This window comes from Xenopus laevis, chromosome 2L (genome assembly GCF_017654675.1).
Source record: "Xenopus laevis strain J_2021 chromosome 2L, Xenopus_laevis_v10.1, whole genome shotgun sequence".
Taxonomy (NCBI): Eukaryota; Metazoa; Chordata; class Amphibia; order Anura; family Pipidae; genus Xenopus; species Xenopus laevis.
Genome location: NC_054373.1, coordinates 30,080,267 through 30,099,060, shown reverse-complemented (window position 1 = coordinate 30,099,060; position 18,794 = coordinate 30,080,267). Strand labels below are relative to the sequence as shown.

Genomic DNA, 18,794 nt, shown 5'->3' with positions numbered 1-18,794 from the left:
CAAACCGTAATTTGCACTATATGTGACCAGTAGCACTCATACGGGAATAAAATGTGCTTTGAAGACAGTCACCCGCTGTCCTAAATATAATGACAGGGCTTCATAATGTAACTGCAGGGATTTTGGTAATTAATTTATAGGGTGGTATGAACAGTGGAGATAGAATCTGATCAGAGTGTACATAAAGTCACATATAGTCCACAAATCGTCACCGTTTCAAAGATAAAAAAAAAACCAAAATAAAAACACCACAGCTGCTTCAGTGCAACACACAACACTTCTACATCATCGGCCAGCATCAGTCTCACTGGAAACCAAACGTGAAATGTTTTACCTTTTTTAGCAACTTCCATTTCTTCTTCAGTCCAACGGGAGGTCTCCACGGTGTCTGCCGAAGCTGAAAGCATAACACAGCAAATCCCATCAAAAAGAAAGGCTTGGATTTGCATTATGAGCACCAATCCTACAAAGCCCCCATTCTATTTATCCATTTACGTTCGGGCATCCTTCATGTACGCCACTGAAGGGGAAGGGCTCGTGGAACGGGTGGAGGCAGTCAGTTCTGATTACGACAAGCTAGCTTATGACAAGCTAGTGGATGAAGAAGAGACTAATGAACGCTTGCTTCTTTGATCTCTAACAGCACAATTAAAATGAAGTGGAAGAATCGTGTAAATGAAAAAACACTTCCATGCAGAATGAATGAATTGGCAGATGCCATTCCAACCTAAAACGGATAGCTGTGCCCACAAGTTGCTTCCGAGCCACAATTCTGCCTCTCACAAAGTAAACAGAAACTGCAGAACTGAAATCGTTCATCAGAACTTTGACTGGGATTATACATAGCAATGACCGCATGCAGTGGAAACATATCGACAAACACAAATGTTTGAACTAATGCAAGAAAAGTAAGCCAAACTCTCTCATCCATGAGAAAACTAAGCTGTCTTGCCAAAATAGAAAGTATTCTAGAACGTATTTTTTGACACCAAAATACAACTCGAAATTTAAAATTTGAATTCACTATTCGACCCTTAATAAATCTGCCCCTAGGTAGTAGCGTCACAGTTCACTGATCGAACTACTGCACAGAACAAAATGCTCATGCTCAGAGAATACATTTCCCAGAAAACTAAAACATGAAATGTTCCCGTTAAACTTGCTTTCAAATGTAAGCACAGTGATAAAGTCTAGTGTGAAGTCAATGAGGGTTCAATAATAAATATTAAAAAAAAATGTGATTTTGGGTTTGAAGCCAACAAAAAAAACAGGCAAAGCAAACTAGCACCTGGCTATAGTGGAGAGTGAAGTCCTGCAATGCACCGAATCCACAATTCCGTATGGGAGTCGGCCATATCTATGCAATCTTTACAGAATTTGGGTGTATGCTAAAGCTCATTTCATACCATTTTTGGATCATATGTGGATCGGTACGTAATTTTTCGATGCCATTGTGATTAGTAGTTTAGTCGATTGGACAGGTTAGAAGATTTCTGTCAGCTAACGATAATATCTCTGCATTTATTGATTAAATCCATGAATGACTAACTTCTATTTGTCGGATATAACTTTCATACGATTGCTGTCTGCAATAAATGGGCAGATTGTCCGATTTGTTATTTTTACTTTATTTAATCTGAATGGTTAGTAGCAGTTCGGTCCAGCGACTTCGGAATCCGAGTGTGTGTCTCTGCCCTAAAAGGTCATATCGTTTTTAATCTCTGACAACTGAAGGTAATCACTTTTGTACGCAACTGAACTATTTGCACGCTAATTAGGGTTTGAGTTCAGCTTGGTATTTGAATAAGTCACCAAAGTTATGGATTCTGTGCATTTCTCATAGGTTTTCTCCTACAGGACCAATGTACTAAAGTCAGCATAAAAATAAAAATAAAGAGCCTGGTACAAAATAAAGAATGCGTAAGAAAGCAAAGAATATGCACACAGGCATAGGCCTCAAGCAAACCTATATGTTCCATGCATATGGATGCAAGTCAGACAGCTCTCCCCAACTTGGATCAGAATCACATCTATGACAAACAAAATAGATCACATTTACATATCTCTAGAAATATCCTAACCCTAATATTTGTACCAAACTGACTTAATGGAGAACTAAACCCTAAAAATGAATATTGCTAAAAATTCCATATTTTATCTAATGACCTTATTGCACCAAACTAAAGTTTCAGCTTGTCAATAGCAGCAATGATCCAGGACTTCAAACTTGTCACAGGGGGTCACTATCTTGGAAAGTGTCTGTGACACTCACATGCTCAGTGGGCTCTGAGCAGCTGTTGAGAAGCTAAGCTTAGGGGTCGTCGCAAATTAACAGGACAGTTTCAGGTTTCTGTGCTGCCATGTAGTAATTATCTGTATTAATTACTAATCAGCCTTATATTGGGACATTTATATTCTATGTGTACTGTATACTGTGAGTGGGACCCTAAGCTCAGTAAGTGACAGCAGCACAGAACATGGGCAGTGAATCAGCAGAAAAGAAGATGGGGAGCTACTGGGGCATCTTTGGAGACACAGATCTTCCCTGCTAAAGGGCTGTGGTTGCCTTGGGCTGGTACAGAACCCTAAAACACAATGTACAACATTTGTCGGCTACTTTTTTTAGTTAGGCTTTAGTTCCCCCTTAACAACTTCAGGGTGACTAAACATCAAGCATGGCTTGTGCAGTAAACAGGAAATAATTTACCCCTTACTGTAATACAAGTATATTAGAAGTCACAGAGGAACTCCGTGACCAAATACCGGTACAAGGCCACTAGCAATATAAAATATCCTAATTTTTCTTTTTAAAATTAACAAAATGCAAGTCACGTGAAGCAAGTAACATCACTACACACAGATTCTAATAGCAAATAGCAAGGGACCTTTTTACCCATAAAGTGGATCACCGTACCAGAGGCCACCCCTTCAGACTAGAAGAAAAGAACTTTCATTTGAAGCAACGTAGGGGGTTCTTCACAGTCAGGACAGTGAGGTTGTGGAATGCACTGCCGGGTGATGTTGTGATGGCTGATTCAGTTAATGCCTTTAAGAATGGCTTGGACGATTTCTTAGACAGACATGATATCAAAGGCTATTGTGATACTAAATGCTATAGTTAGTATAGATATGGGTATATATAATTTATGTAAAAGTAGAGAGGGGTGTGTGTATGGATAGTGGGTTTTCATTTGGAGGGGTCGAACTTGATGGACTGTCTTTTTTCAACCCAATTTAACTATGTAACAGATGGCATTACAAAGCAATGCCTAGAAGGATATATTATCTTCTATTATCTATCGATTATGTATTTTGTAATAATATTTTATAATCACCTGGCAGCTTCTAAAGCACATACTCCTTCAGCAAATGCGAAACGTAAATTGTAAAGGCCTTAAAACTATGAATGGCCTATATGCCAATATCTGTACTCCTTTAATAAGCCAAGGCTAAAGGCTGGACCTTCAAGTGGGGCTCGAACTGAAAAAGTCTGGCAACCACAGCTTCACATCAAGTTCTGCAAAAATGTGAAAAATGTACGCGAGTTTTGTTTCTACAATGAGCATGAGGATTTGTGAGGGAATATAAATAGTGATTTTTTTAAGCATAACAAAGCAAACGGAAACAATATACAAGCTCAAAACAAATCTTCTGAAAATGCAAGGCATAATCTATAAGTGCAAATGAAGTCTAACCGCAACATATGCTTTATGAACTAGTGGCTGGGTGTTGTACTGAGTTAGCCAAATATTAAAAAAAAAAAAAAAAAAAAAGGTTTTTTGACTAATTTAGTAGATTATAAATCCCAAATTTACAGGACTACTTTGGTGTACTACAGCAACTGAAAAATTATGAAATATATACAAACACCGGGTAAAAAAAATTGTTCTGAATCTACCAGGTAGCATCACTTTTTATTCATTATTTTTTTAAGTTTGGGCGGTTGTCTATATAGGTGGCCATACAATGAAAGAGCCAAGGTTGCGGAAAGACCAGATGAGCAGATATTACACCTCGGGGGCAAATGATCAGACCACGCAGGTAGGCCCCACTGTAAGTCTGTCTTATGCAAGCAGCGGAAATGTTAGGAATACTTTGCGGCTTGTCATCAAAGTGCATTATGGGTTGGTGTTCTTCATAATTTTGAATAGGAATACGATTCCTATAATCCACACTCAGATACCCTACATAAAATTCAGGGGGAAAAACCCCAAAAACAACCCATGATGCAGTTTGATGACAGGGGCAGCACTGATGCAGTTGGCATGGGGGGGGTACTTCTTAAAGGAACTATTTTAGTACAGGTATAGGACCGGTTATCCAGAATGCTCAGGACCTGGGGTTTGCCTAATAACAGATCTTTTCGTAATTTGGATCTTCGTACCTTAGATTTACTAGAAAATCACGTAAACACTAATTAAAGGCTGGTTTTGCCTCCAATAAGGATTAATAATATCTTAGTTTGGATCAAGTACAAGGTACAGTTTTATTACTAGAGAGAAAAGGGAAATCTTTTTTAAAAATGTGGATTATTTGGATAAAATGGAGTCTATGGGAGATGGCTTTTCCATATTTCGGAGCTTTCTTGATAATGGGTTTCCGGATAATAGATTCAATACCTGTATATGCATTTTAGTTGTATAATTTTTTTTTAAACCGCACTTAGTTGGATAAGATAAATGTTAAATTACCATCACTGGGCTGTAATATATATATTTATTTACCATGGTCCTAAAAGAATATTTATGCAATAAAGAATAAAAGTGTGATCAGTTAGAAGATTAAACAAGTCCATCTTTAGTCCTCCATGCTAGAAAACATAAAATGTATTTGTATCCTTTATTTTCTACCAAATAAGGCAAAATAGCAGACATCTAGGATTTTGGCAAGATCTATTTGAATATACAAAGGAGAGTAAGGACTCTTCTGTCAAAACCTGGCAAAAAATGGCTGGAAGATGTACAGTCATATGAAAAAGTTTGGGAACCCCTCTTAATTCTTTGGAGTTTATTATTGGCTGAGGTTTCAAAGTAGTAACTTCCTTTTAATATAGAACATGCTTTGTGGAAACAGTAGTATTTCAGCAGTGACAAAGTTTATTGGATTTACAGAAAATATGCAATATGCATCATAACAAAATTAGACAGGTGAATAAATTTGGGCACCCCAACAGAGATATTACATCAATACTTTGTTGAGCCTCCTTTTGTAAATGTAACAGCCTCTAGACGCCTCCTATAGCCTTTGATGAGTGTCTGGATTCTCGATGACGGTATTTTTGACCATTCGTCCATACAAAGTCTCTCCAGTTCAGTTAAATTTGATGGCTGCCGAGCATGGACAGCCTGCTTCAAATTATCGCATAGATTTTCGATGATATTCAAGTCGGGGGGACTGTGACGGCCATTCCAGAATATTGTACTTCTCCCTCTGCATAAATGCCTTTTCAGATTTCCAAGTGTGTTTAGGGTCATTGTCTTGTTGGAATATAATTTGAAAATAGGACTCCGGAGAACCAAGAAAGTAGTTCAGTGATTCATTTTATTCATACAGTGCACTGTATGAATAAAATGAATCACTGAACTACTTTCTTGGTTCTCCGGAGTCCTATTTTCAAATTGTGTAAGTCTGCAGGTCTGGCGGGGCCCTGACTCTGAAGTGGAACCAGACATAATTACGAAAGGATCACATCATGCATAAGAATTTATCTTGTTGGAATATCCAACCCCTGCTTAACTTCAACTTGTGACTGATGCTTGAACATTATCCTGAAGAATTTATTGATATTGGGTTGAATTCATCCGACCCTGGACTTTAACAAGGGCCCCAGCCAATGAACTAGCCACACAGCCCCACAGCATGATGGAACCTCCACCAAATTTGACAGTAGGTAGCAGGTGCTTTTCTTGGAATGCGGTGTTCTTCATCCGCCATGCAAAGCACTTTTTGTTATGACCAAATAACTCCATTTTTGTCTCATCAGTCCAAAGCACTTTGACTGTGGCTTGTTTAAATGAGCTTTTGCATACAACAAGCGACAGTGCAGAAAGGGCTTCTTTCTCATCACCCTGCCATACAGATGTTCTTTGGGCAAATTGTGCTGAATTGTAGAATGATGTAGAGATAAACCATCTTCAGCAATATGTTCTTGCAGGTCTTTGGAGGTGATCTTTGATTTGTCTGTAATAATTCTCACAATCCTCAGCATATGCCACTCCTGTATTTTTCTTGGCCTGCCAGACCTGGATTTTACAGTAACTGTGCCTGTGGCCATCCATTTCCTGATTACATTCCTTACAGTTCAAACTGACAGTTTAAACCTCTGAGATAGCTTTTTGTAGCCTTTCCCTAAACCATGATATTGAACAATCTTTGTTTTCAGATCTTTGGAGAGTTGCTTTGAGGATCCCATGCTGTCACTCTTCAGAGGAGAGTAAAAAAGAAGCACAGCTTGCAATTGGCCACCTCAAATACCTTTTCTCATGATTGGACACACCTGCCTATGAAGTTCAAGGCTTAACAAGCTAATCCAACCAATTTGGTGTTGCCAGTAATCAGTATTGAGCAGTTACATGCATTCAAATTAGCAAAATTATAAGGGTACCCAAATTTTTGCACAGCCAGTTTTTCATATTTGATTTAATTTCATACAACGGAATACCGCTTCACTAAAATCTTTATTCAGAAAACACCCCAGTACTCAAATGTTCCTGGGAAATGAAAGACATACCACTTATCTTTTCATTGAAAGTGGAGTAAATTATTATACAGGCTGAAAGGGGTTCCCAAAAATTTTCATATGACTATGTGCTCACATAATTTTCCATGCGCCAAGGAAATGAGGTACAGGTATGGAACCTGTTATCCAGAATGCCCAGGACCTGGGGTTTTCAGTATAATGGATCTTTACATAATTTGGGTCTTCATACCTCAAATCTACTAGAAAAGTATGTAAACATTAAATAAACCCAATAGGCTGGTTTTGCCTGCAATGAGGATTAACTATTTTATTATTACAGAGAAAAAGCAAATCATGTTTAAAGTTTGGATTATTTGAATAAAATGCGGTCTATGGGAGACAGCCTTTCTTTCATTTGAAGCTTTCTGGATAACAGATCCCATACATGTAATGGCTACTGTGTTGTGTCTGCATCACAGGAGGGCAATGGAACCTAAGCTGGCCATACACAGACAGATGAAATGGTTTTATAAACATTTTTTTTTGTAAAAGTGTGGCAGCTGCTGCCTGTTTACTGCTGTCTAAATTGATTGACCATTTATTTAACCACCTTCTTTCCCTCCCACAATTGCTCTCATGCAGCTACAGAGACCAAGGGACCAATTGTTAAATAAAAGTTCTTTCAATTCTTTCAGTTCAAAGCTGTATGGTGATCTCCTACTAAACACAGGTAAATACAGTTTCTTTAAATAAACTTCCCCTTTACCCATTACCATTGTAAGCTTCATGGGGAAGGGAGCTCACTCCTTTATTTACTACAATTTAGCATTTCTCATATGGATATTTATCTCTGGAATTTACTGCATGGCCCCTGTATGGTTGCATCTAAACAGCAACAAATAAACATCTCTAATGAAAAACTGTAAAGACATTGTAATTACAATAACTTTTGGCAAAGAAAAGTTCTCCAACGCAACTGCCATGAAATGTAATTTAAAAAATAAATATCTGTAAGTGCTACAAACAAAAGAGCAAACAGATTTTTTTATATTTAATTTTGAAATCTGACATTGGGCTACTAGACATATTGTCTGTTTCCCAGCTGCCCCAGTCATGTGACTCGTGCCTCCACTTTAGGATGGAACTACTTTCTGGCAGGCTGTTATTTCTCCTACTTAGAGATACGGGAAAGATTTTGTCGCCTGGCAACTAATCGCCTCTTCTTCTCGGTGACAATCTCCCCGAACTGCCTCCGCGTGTCTTCCCATCCGCTATAATGAAAAGTTGCCTGCGCAAAAGCACTCGCGGCACTTCGTTTTCCAAAGTCGGCCGAAGTTTCCTCGTGAGGCAACTTCGGAAAACGCAGCGCCACGTGTGCTTTAGGGCAGGCGACTTTTCATTATAGTGGATGGGAAGACACGCAATGGCAGTTCGGGGAGATTGTCACCCAGAAGAAGAGGCGATTAGTCGCCAGGTGACAAAATCTCCCCAAATCTCCTTGTGTGAACTAACCCTTAATGTAACTGAATGTGTCTCAGTGGGACTTGGCTTTTACTATTGAGTGCTGTTCTTAGATCTACCAGGGAGCTGTTATCTTGTGTTAGGGCGCTGCTATCTGGTTACCTTCCCATTGTTCTTTTGTTAGGCTCCTGGGGGGGGGGGGGGTGATATCACTCCAATTTGCAGTACAGCAGTAAAGAGTGACTAAAGTTTATCAGAGCACAAGTCACATGACTGGGGGCAGCTGGGCAGCTGGGAAACTGACAATATGTCTAGCCCCATGTCAGATTTCAAAATTGAATATAAAAAAAGATGGATTTCAGCGCAGAATTCTGCTGGAGCAGCACTCCATGACAGTATTCCTTTAAAGGTGAACCACCCCTTTAAGGTGATGCTGCCATGAGTAGCATCCTTCATTCATTACAGGAAAGTAGGGGACACCAACACAAAACAAGTAGCTGTCTGCAGAATATTTCAGTGACTCACTTTGCTCTTGTGGTGGTGGAGGAGGAGTTGGTTCCTCTGGAGGTGGTGCCACAGGAACAGGTGCAACAGTGGTGGCAGTTGTGCTAGTGGTGGTGACTGGAGCAGTAGTTGCCGTGGTAACAGCATTGGCCGCAGCAGCTTCACTTGCCATGGATCTGGTAATTCGACCCTTTCGTCTGCCTTGGCTATTGGCAGTTTTACGACCCCTTGGCATGGATTGATCTTTTTCATCCCCATCTTCAGCTACAGCATCAATTTTGTCTTTGGCGCCCTCCCTGGAAAAAACAAAAACAGATTTATATATTTGATTAAATCAACAGAACAGCATGGCACATGAATCTGTCTTGGCACACCAGGTAAAAGTTGCAGGTAAAACTTAGTCCCTTTGTAAAATGTATAATGTATCAATAGAATTCTTAATGAATTAGATAAAATTGAGCATAGGACTGGCCAGATATGGGATGACTTTGACGTAGTTGGCCAGCTTAAATATATTGCAATATACGGACAAACAATCCCTGTTTTCTTTATAGGGTAAGGCATTTTTTAGTAGCAGTATGCACAAAATGTCTATGTCTTAAATATATTGATAATGGGTTGAGTGCAGAGGACTCTTGTATTTGTCCACACCAACTGGATCCCAAATACCCCAATAATTCTCTAAGAAGTGCAAATCATATTTGTATATAGGACACCACTGGAAGTGCATTTATTTTATTGGCCACTCATTGTTGTGGTGGTCTGTAACAATAATGTAATAATAGGCATTTTAATTAGAAAAAAGACATTTCTTTGAAGTGCTGTCCAGAATTCTGATGCGTTGATTTCCAGCTCATACTATATTACCTAATGAGCATTGTAATAATATGGATATAAACTAGGGATGCACTGAATCCAGGATTCGTGATTGGCCAGGATTCCGCCTTTTTCAGCAGGATTCGGCCGAATCCCTCTGCCCGGCCGAACCAAATCAGAATCCTAATTTGCATATGCAAATCAGGGGCGGGGAGGAAAATCGTGTGACTTTTTGTCACAAAACAAGGAAGTACAAAATGTTTTCTGTTCGGTATTCGGCCGTATCTTTTGCAAAGGATTCTGGCGTTCGGCCAAATCGAAAATAGTGGATTCGGTGCATCCCTATAAACAGCTAAATTTACAATTAAAAAAAAAAAAAAAGATGAAGGTTATTGCTGTATGACCATGACAAATCATCTTCAGCCGCATGCTTCTGGTAATAGAAATAACAAAATTTGGAATAGGGTAATAATTCTTTTGTTAGCGCAATACCTGCTACCCACACAAAAGGCATGACAATAGCAATTCAGTTATCATTATGGTAAACATAGAACAAATACTCGCCTAAGCTCCTCTTTCTCCTCTTTTTCTTCTTCTTCCCTCCTTTCATCTTCCTTTTTGTCATTTCTATCTGCTTTCTCCTCCTCTACTTTTTCAATTTCCTTTTCTTCTTGGGAAGGGCGTGTTATCTGTTGCTGTTAGAGAAAATGTCACGTGTTAAAACAGAGTGATTGCTGACTGGGCTCAGTTATTTACCCAAATAAGTCAATTGCTAAACATAAACATTACTAAACATTTAGCAGCTCCCAAAATCATTAACTGACCCCTAAAATACTGCCTTACAGATATCAAGCAGGCAAAAGAAATTTTACATAAATAGAAGTCATTTTAAGCTCGGCCAATCGATATCTGGCCAACTTTCGGGAAAATATCGAACAGGGAGCCCATCGGAGGGCCCCATACACTGGGCAATAAGATGCTGACAATCTGTATGGGGGCCTTAAAGGACCAGTAACATCATTTTTTAAATAAAAAAAAAAAATCATTTGTATATTTTGAAAAAAACTACCAACACAAATTAAACTTTAAAATTGCAAAGTCTTTATTACGAAACAAGTTACCGAATCTTCTCTTGCACAATCGGGCGATCCATTGTGCGGTGCTCGATTTCTCCTCACTGCCTTCCTTATAGGAGATAGCCAGGGAGGAGAAATTGAGTGCTGCGCCCTGTCGCCTTTTCTGAGGAGGAGCGCAAGCGGAATTTCGGAAGTTATTTCTTAAGAAAGACTTTGCAATTTTAAAGTTTAATTTGTGTTGGTGGGTTTTTTTTTCGATCTATACAAACAAATTTTTTTAAAAAATAAAAATGATGTTACTGATCCGTTAACAATAAAAAAGCCAAGATATTTAAAGGAGACGGAAAGGCTAAAATTAAGTAAGCTTTATCAGAAAGGTCTATTTGAATACACCAGTAAACCCTCAAAGTAATTCTGCTCTGAGTCCTCTGTCAAAAGAAACACTGCATTTCTTTCCTTCTATTGTGTACACATGGGCTTCTGTATCTGACTTCAAGGACATACGTCGCCTGCGGGAAATCTGCTCTACCCGTGGGTGACAAATCTCCATAAAATACTTTGCCCATTACAATATGGGAATTTGGTGCTTGTAAAACACTTTATATGTAGTGATCCAGCATAATCACTAAAAAATACAAGAGAAGGCATTTTCCACTGGTAAGACCTGATCAACACATGTAAAGTGTATCAGTGTGGTACTGCAGATTTCCCGTGGCTGTCTAATCTACTTATGTGCCTCTGCATTAAATGAGAATGGTGAAAATTAAGTAAGCTTTATCAGAAAGGTCTATACAAATACAGTAAAAATAACTGTAAAAACAGACTTTTACTGAAGGTGGGGGGGAGTCAGGATGAGATCAGTCACCCAGCATACATATTTAGTATCATTAAAAAATGTAGTTCAATCAGCAATGAGAACGTGTGTAAGCTGTGGGTTTGTGTGATAGTACTCTGGAGCCTGGAAAGTAAATTAGAGCCTGTAAACACATCACATATCTGTGGAGTAGCACTCCTATTAAATATCAGTCATGTGACACAATAAGAACCAAAAATATCTGCACACGATTAACCAGCAAAAAAACACACAAAAAAAACAAAGTGAATGTGTGTGTGTGTGTGTGTGTGTGTGTATATATATATATATATATATATATAGATATAGATAGATATAGATATATAGATATATATATATATAACAAACAAGGGAAAGTTGTGCTCACCACTAGTTTTTAAAAACATTAGGCGGGGGTGCAATGAGGGTGTGACCACAAAATACATATAGACAAATACAAGATTCCTCTGCACTCAACCCATTATCATGTCTTAAATATATTGATAATGGGTTGAGTGCAGAGGAATCTTGTATTTGTCGATATATATATATATATATATATATATATATATATATACACACACACACTCTATCTCCTAGTAAATATCAGTCAAGTGATATATAATAGGAAGCAAAAAAAAATCTACATATGATTAACAAGCCAACAAATAATATATATGCGCACGCACGTGTTTACACGCATAAAAAGCGTATATTTGTTTGTTCTAATAAAACGTGTCAAACAATGTTAAAATGAATAGTAAAAGAGTGGCATTTGAGAGATGTCATGAGTACTGTGTACAGTATGGGATTGTGCGACCTTGTCTAGATGCTCAAGCATATACGAGTTATGAAACAAGTGAAAGCCAATTAGATTATTAGTAACCCAATGCATTATTGAGTCAGCTGCTTTCGTAAGCAGAACAATGACAGCTGCTATGGCACATCACACTCAAGTAGAGTGCATTTATCTTGTGAAGGGAAAAAAAAAAAAAACAGCTTAGTGCCCGTGCTTTGCTATGAAACGCCCACAAACCCCCGTCTTTCTGTACGTACCTGCACATTCATCTGTTCATGAAAAATCCTCTCTGGCACCTACATGGAGGATAGATCTTTGGCACGGAATGAGCCCAACGAGATAAAATGTAGTAGGGGGCAAGTCTGTAACCGCATTGCATTGCTGTCCTTTGTGTAAAAGTTGCTTGACCCGACAGCCTGTTTATTCCAGGAAATTGTGTCATCCTAGCACTTAAGCTGCCTAGGGGAGAGTTGCCCATCTCACAAGCCAGCGACTAATCTTGCAAGGGTTACTCAAGGTAATCCCCTGTGTATTCTGCTTGATTGGCTGACACAGTAGCACAGACACGGTCTGTTTAGCCACTGGGCTGTGCCACATGCTATAAAAATATTTAATAAATAAACATAAATAAACAAGGGGAGAGTTTTATAGCTGTGTGGCAACCTCTGTTTGGGACATTACTATCTATTCTACATAGTATTTTAAGGGAACCAATTTCTATGAAAGGGGTGCTTCACGCTCAAGTTAACTTTTAGGGGAAAGTCGAGGTGAATTTTCGAATGAAAAAAAAATCGCATTTCGAGCTATTTTTTTTGTACTTTGACTAGGGAATAGTCCAAATTCGATATGAAAAAAAAATCGAATATCGAAATTCATCATGTACTGATTCTTTAAAAAAAATTCGACCGACTATTCGCCATCTAAAACCTGCCGAATTGCTGTTTTAGCCTATGGGGGGACCGCCTAGAACCTATTTGGAATCAATTGGTGGACTTTTTTCAATTCGAAATTCGACCCTTGATAAATATGCTCCTTAGTATGTTATAGAATGGCCAGTTCAACACAACTTTTCAATTGGTCTTCATTATTTTATTTTATTTTTTATATATAGTTTTTGAATTAATTGCCTTCTTCTTCTGACTCTCTCCAGCTTTCAAATGGGGGGATCACTGACCCTTTTAAACAACAAATGCTCCGAAAGGCTATAAATATATTGTTATTGCTACTTTTTATTACTTATTTTTCTATTCAGGCCTCTCCTATTCATATTCCAGTCTCTTATTCAACTCAACGCATAGTTGCTAGGGTAATTTGGATAATAGCAACCAGTTGAAATTGCAAATTGGAGAGCTGCTGAATAAAAAGCTAAATAATGCAAAAACCACAAATAAAAAATTTAAATCAATGGCAAATTGTCTCAGAATATCACTCTTTACATTATACTAAAAGCTAATTTAAAAGTGAACGACCCGTTTAAAACAAAAAAGCTGAACATATAAATTAGATTTTATTCAATTTTAGAGCTATACTACGATGTGTATACTGCAGATAAATCACTGCAGTAGTAACCACTTTCAGGGATCGGTTATTCAAAATGCTCGGGACCTGGGGCTTTCCGGATAACGGATCTTTCCATAATTTAGATCACAAGTATATTTATATAGGTATTTATACCTTAAGTCAACTAGAAAATCAGGTAAACGTTAAATAGACCCAAGATGCTGGTTCGGCTTCCAATAAGGATTAATTATATCTTAATTTAGATCAAGTACAAGGAACTGGTTTATTACAGAGAAAAAGGAAATCATTTTAAATAATTTGAATAAAATGGAGTCTATGGGAGACAGCCTTTAAGTAATTTGGAGCTTTCTGTATAACGGGTTTCCGGATAACAGATCCCATACCTGTATCTTATTCTATAGGCTTAAAAATATAGGTTAAGCAAAACTAAACAAGATGTGTATTATGAGTATGCATTACCTGCTGTACCCATATAGTGTCTATCAATCATTAGAAAAATAATTCTTAAACTATTTAAAGTGAGATTGCAAACACACAATTTCCAATATAAAAATGAAATGATATTCTGAGTTATTTAATCTTTTGTTCAGCAAACTTCCGAAAGTAAAACATGTATACCAACCAAAAAGTTGCTAAGCACAGGATATTTTATAACCTACTAAAATGGATACTTAAAGGAAAAGTAACATCAAAAAATAAGTGTTTTAAAGTGATAAAAATATAATGCAGTGTTGCCCTGCACTGGTAAAACTGCTGTGTTTGCTTCAGAAACGTTACTATTGTTTATATAAATAAGCTGCTGTGTAGCAATGGGGGCAGCCATTCAATGGAGAAAAGGCGCAGGTTACACAGCAGATAACAGATAAGCTCTGTAGAACATAATGGTGTTATCTGTTATCCACTATTGAATCTGTGTCATATAGATTTTTTTTTAAATTTCCACCAGTGCCACACAGCAGCTTGTTTATATAAACTATAGTAGTGTTTCTGAAGCAAAAACATCAGTTTTACCAGAGCAGGGCAACAGTACAGGATATTTTCATTACTTTAAAGGAGAAGGAAAGCTACAGAGGCATTTTATTGTCAATAGATTGCAAGCTTGAATGCTATATTTATTATGTAGAATGCTTTACCATACCTGAGTAAAAAGCTCTAGAAGCTCTGTTTGTTTAGGATAGCAGCTGCCATATTAGCTTGGTGTGACATCACTTGCTGTCTGAGTCTCTCCTTGCTTACTTATAGCTCTGGGCTCAAATTACAGCAGAAAAGAGAGGGAGAGGGTAAGAGGAGAAAACTTGAGCATGCTCACGCCCGGGGCAAGGAGGTTTAAGATGAAAACAGGACGTCTGATACAGAAGCCCATGTGAACGCAATAGAAGGAAAGAAATTCTGTGTTTCTTTTGACAGGGGACTCAGAGGAGCATTACTTTGAGGGTTTACTGGTATATTTGGGCAGACCTTTCTGATAAGGCTTACTTGGTTTTAACCTTTCCTTCTCATTTAAAACACTAATTTGTTGGTGTTACTGTTTGTTCCTTTAAAGGAAAGGCTTACAGGTAGATCATCTAAAGAAATGTTATGTCCATTTCTGAAAAAAATGCTCCCTAACCAAATAATCAGACTGCAAATTAACAGATGTTATCTGATATGCGGCCTCATCTTGGATCAACGCTCCCACAATCCTCAGTGCACATGCTCAGTTAAGCCTATCTGCTGCCTTGCCCAAAGCACTAATATTTTAGGTATTTTATGCGCATGTGTTAGGTCTTGGTCTGAGATACAGAGAGAGTGACAGAACGGAAAAGTGCCATAGCCCAAATAACAGCAATGGGAACAATTATATTCAAGCTGCTAGAAAATCTTTCACAGAGGCAGGCACTGAGTAGCAGGAACTGGAATATTGTTTTATGCACTTTCAGCTGGCTAATGTTAATACTGGAGCTTTCCTTGTGATTTAAAGGTGAACTCAGCTAACTTCTGCTACACTGATCTGCTACATAGTCAGAACCAGCAGTGCAGAAAAAAATAAAAGGAACATGTGGATTTTCTTAGGCAAAGCTGGATTTTTGGGCTACATTTACAAGTCTGCATGGACCTTTAAGGCTGCCATATACAGACCAACTACTTACCCTTCTCACCCAATTACCCCCTGTGTTAAAAGGAACAGAGAAAGTATTGTGTGAGGGGCCCCACACTTATTGCGAAAAATTGTTTGCCCAGAACAAGTTGACAGCTAACTGGCACCTGTATAGGGCACTACTGATAGCATGTCCCACAGCAATATGATTAATCCATACCAGTACAACAGGTGCAACTAAGATACTTTGTAACAATTTTGACATAAGTAAAAAACTAATTTTAACAGTTTAGATAAGGAGAAATATTTTCAAAAATTTATAATGAACATGGTAATTACGGGGTGTGGCCACTAAAATGGGTGTGGTCAAAAAAATTGCCACACTACATACAGAAAACATTTTTGTCCCTCTTTTTACTTCCAAAATGTTGGGAGGTATGTTAATCAGCCGTTCATATGGATTCGAAAATCCTGTTGGGAGACAGGTGATTCAGCGGGTTTAGGTAGTCTTCTTCAAACTGGTATCTTTAGGTGTATTAGATTGAGATTTGGTAGCCTAGAGTGTCATGATTTAAAAACTGAAGTTCTTATTGACATATTTAAATGACATTTTGCATTTAAGAGAAAAAGCAAGAAGATTTACCTGGTTGCGTCCTCTCCTCTTAGGATAGTTTCTTCTCACAAGGGATTTCAAATTTTCATTTTTCTTAGTTAAATAATAATATAAAACGCAGTCTGAAACATTCTATAAATGAAAAACAAAGGGAAAAATTACGTACAGAACAGTGCAACCCTGATTTGACATTTTCCAGGGATCTGCATCAGAATGGTGTATATTCTGGGAACACAAAAAAATACCAGACTCGGCTAAAGCTGCACTTGATTTTAAACCTAAATAACATTAAACCTTCACAGGTCTGAATTAATAAAGTGTTGACAATAAAACTTTGTAGCTGTAAGTTTCATTTTATAGGAAGGAAACATTTAAATCAGACATATATTGCACAAGGCTGTCCAGGCAAATTTGGAGAAATCTGGGACAAATGGTTGTCAGATGTATAATAATGTCCAAGTGTGGGATGTATACCAAATGGAATACCTCCTAGGATATAACTAAATGGAGTGCCCACTCCTGCTAACTTTATCTATTTCCTTTCTTCTTTTTCTTCTTCTTCCTAACTTTTCTTATTTTTTTTTGTAACTTTGAAAATGTAACCAATAAAAAGAATCTGCTAAAAAAAAAAATCAGACAGAGTGGAAAGACAGACTATTAGGACATACATTTTACATGTGCTATAAAGCAGAAATCAAGAAGCTAAAACAAGAAACAAGGGACTGATTGCTCCATTTGCAAAGACCGACCACAAAAAATTTATTTTAAGTATATCAAAAGCGAAATAATACGAGTTGACAGTGTTGGTTCATTAAAAATGGAAATATTTTTGTTACAGGGGGCTGTGGAAAAGCAAACATCCTTAATGATTTTCATTTGTATATACAACGGAGGAGCCAGTATTGTAGGATTAATTATGTAGTACAAAAGACTTAGCCCAAACAAATTGTTAGTGGCTGAGGATATGTTACAAAAAAATATTTAAACAAAGTTAAAGTGATCCAGGTGTTCTAGACTAATGGAATAGACAGCTAGGTCAAGATTTTCTCAGAATCTCATTTGATGTAGCAGTAATGGAAGAAAAGCTGGGGTTGTTTTAGTATTAAAGGGGAACGATTGCAAAAATTTTAATTTTATACAAGCATCATACTGAAATAAGAAACTGAAAATACAATTAAATAATCTGCATCGTTTCTGAAATAATCACGTTTATATTCACTATCCCTCTCTCAGTGTCTGTTTCTCTTCATTCTGTCTTCTTTGCAGCAGTTGGGTGTCAGATATTCATTAACAGTTCCATCCAATATATCTTATAGAGGGCTCCCTTTCCTAGCATATGAATAAGAGCCAACTCAAATAACTGCCTTTTGCACGAATCCTGCATGTACAGAGACAAGATGTCTGGTGATTTTAATAGTGAGCTCTGATACACCTTCTAGGCAAAAGGATTTATATATATAAGATATATTGGATCTAACTGTTAATGAATTTCTGACATTTAACTCCTGCATGAAGAGAGAATGAAGAGAAACAGATGCTGAGAGGAGGATAGTGAATATAAACTTGATTATTTCAGAAACGATACAGAATTTCTGATTATCATTTTAGAAAACTTCTTATTTTAGTTTGCTGAAGCTTATATTACATTTTCATTTTCGCTATAGTTCCCCTTTAAGTTAGGGAATGCCATTTCAATTGCCTGGCTATTGTAGGCCTGTAAGTTTGACATCTGTAGTGGCAAAGTTATTTAAAGGGGAACTATTGCTAAAATTAAAATTTAATACAAGCTTCATCATACCGAAATAAGACATTTTCTAAATATAATCAAATAAATGATTTCTGAAATATTCAAGTTACTTTTCACACTCAAGATGTATTAGAGCTCAATTTATTGAAATCACCAGAAATCCTGTCTCTCTATATGCAGAATTTGTGCCAAAGGCAGTTATTTTGTTATGTTTGCAGTGGAATCAGTTATTTAAATTATCTCTAATACATCTGGTAGGAAAGGGAGCCCCCTATAAGAGATATTGGATCTGTCAAAGAAAATCTGACACCCAACTGCTGCATGAAGACAGAATGAAGAGAAACAGATGCTGAGAGAGGAATAGTGAGGATAAATTATTATTTCAGAAACAATACAGCATTTTTAACTGATTGTATTTACAAAGTTTGTTTTTTCAGTATGATTAAGCTTATATAAATTTTTCATTTTTGGGATAGTTCTCCTTTAATGGTTTGTGAAGAGATCGCATAAACATTAGATTTGTTGGTCTTGACGGCGGTAGGTATCTGTGCATTGACAAAGAGCTGCCTGTAGGAATGTATAGGTGGGAGTGGTTTTCATAATTTAAATTCTTTAACCAAATTCAACTTCCAAGCGGTGAGCCAAAGGTTTTTGTTTTGGGACCATTTT

The 18,794-nt window shown here is 37.4% G+C and overlaps 1 protein-coding gene across 18 annotated transcripts in view; it reads right to left on the bottom strand.

Moving 5' to 3' along the window:
- The window catches only part of ncor1.L (nuclear receptor corepressor 1 L homeolog), a 118,277-nt gene that overhangs the window by 47,631 nt on the left and 51,852 nt on the right, over positions 1-18,794 (bottom strand). For 14 of the 18 annotated variants that reach the window (XM_041581651.1, XM_041581663.1, XM_041581654.1 and 11 more), the window contains exons 14-17: positions 16,409-16,510; positions 10,025-10,155; positions 8,666-8,940; positions 335-397 (exon numbers count right to left, since the gene is read on the bottom strand). In XM_041581651.1, the coding sequence (XP_041437585.1) occupies positions 335-397; positions 8,666-8,940; positions 10,025-10,155; positions 16,409-16,510 (571 nt within the window). Of the gene's footprint in view, positions 1-334; positions 398-8,665; positions 8,941-10,024; positions 10,156-12,424; positions 12,654-16,408; positions 16,511-18,794 lie in introns of those variants that run through there. The other 4 variants (XM_041581660.1, XM_018246070.2, XM_041581664.1 and 1 more) reach the window with 3 other exon arrangements.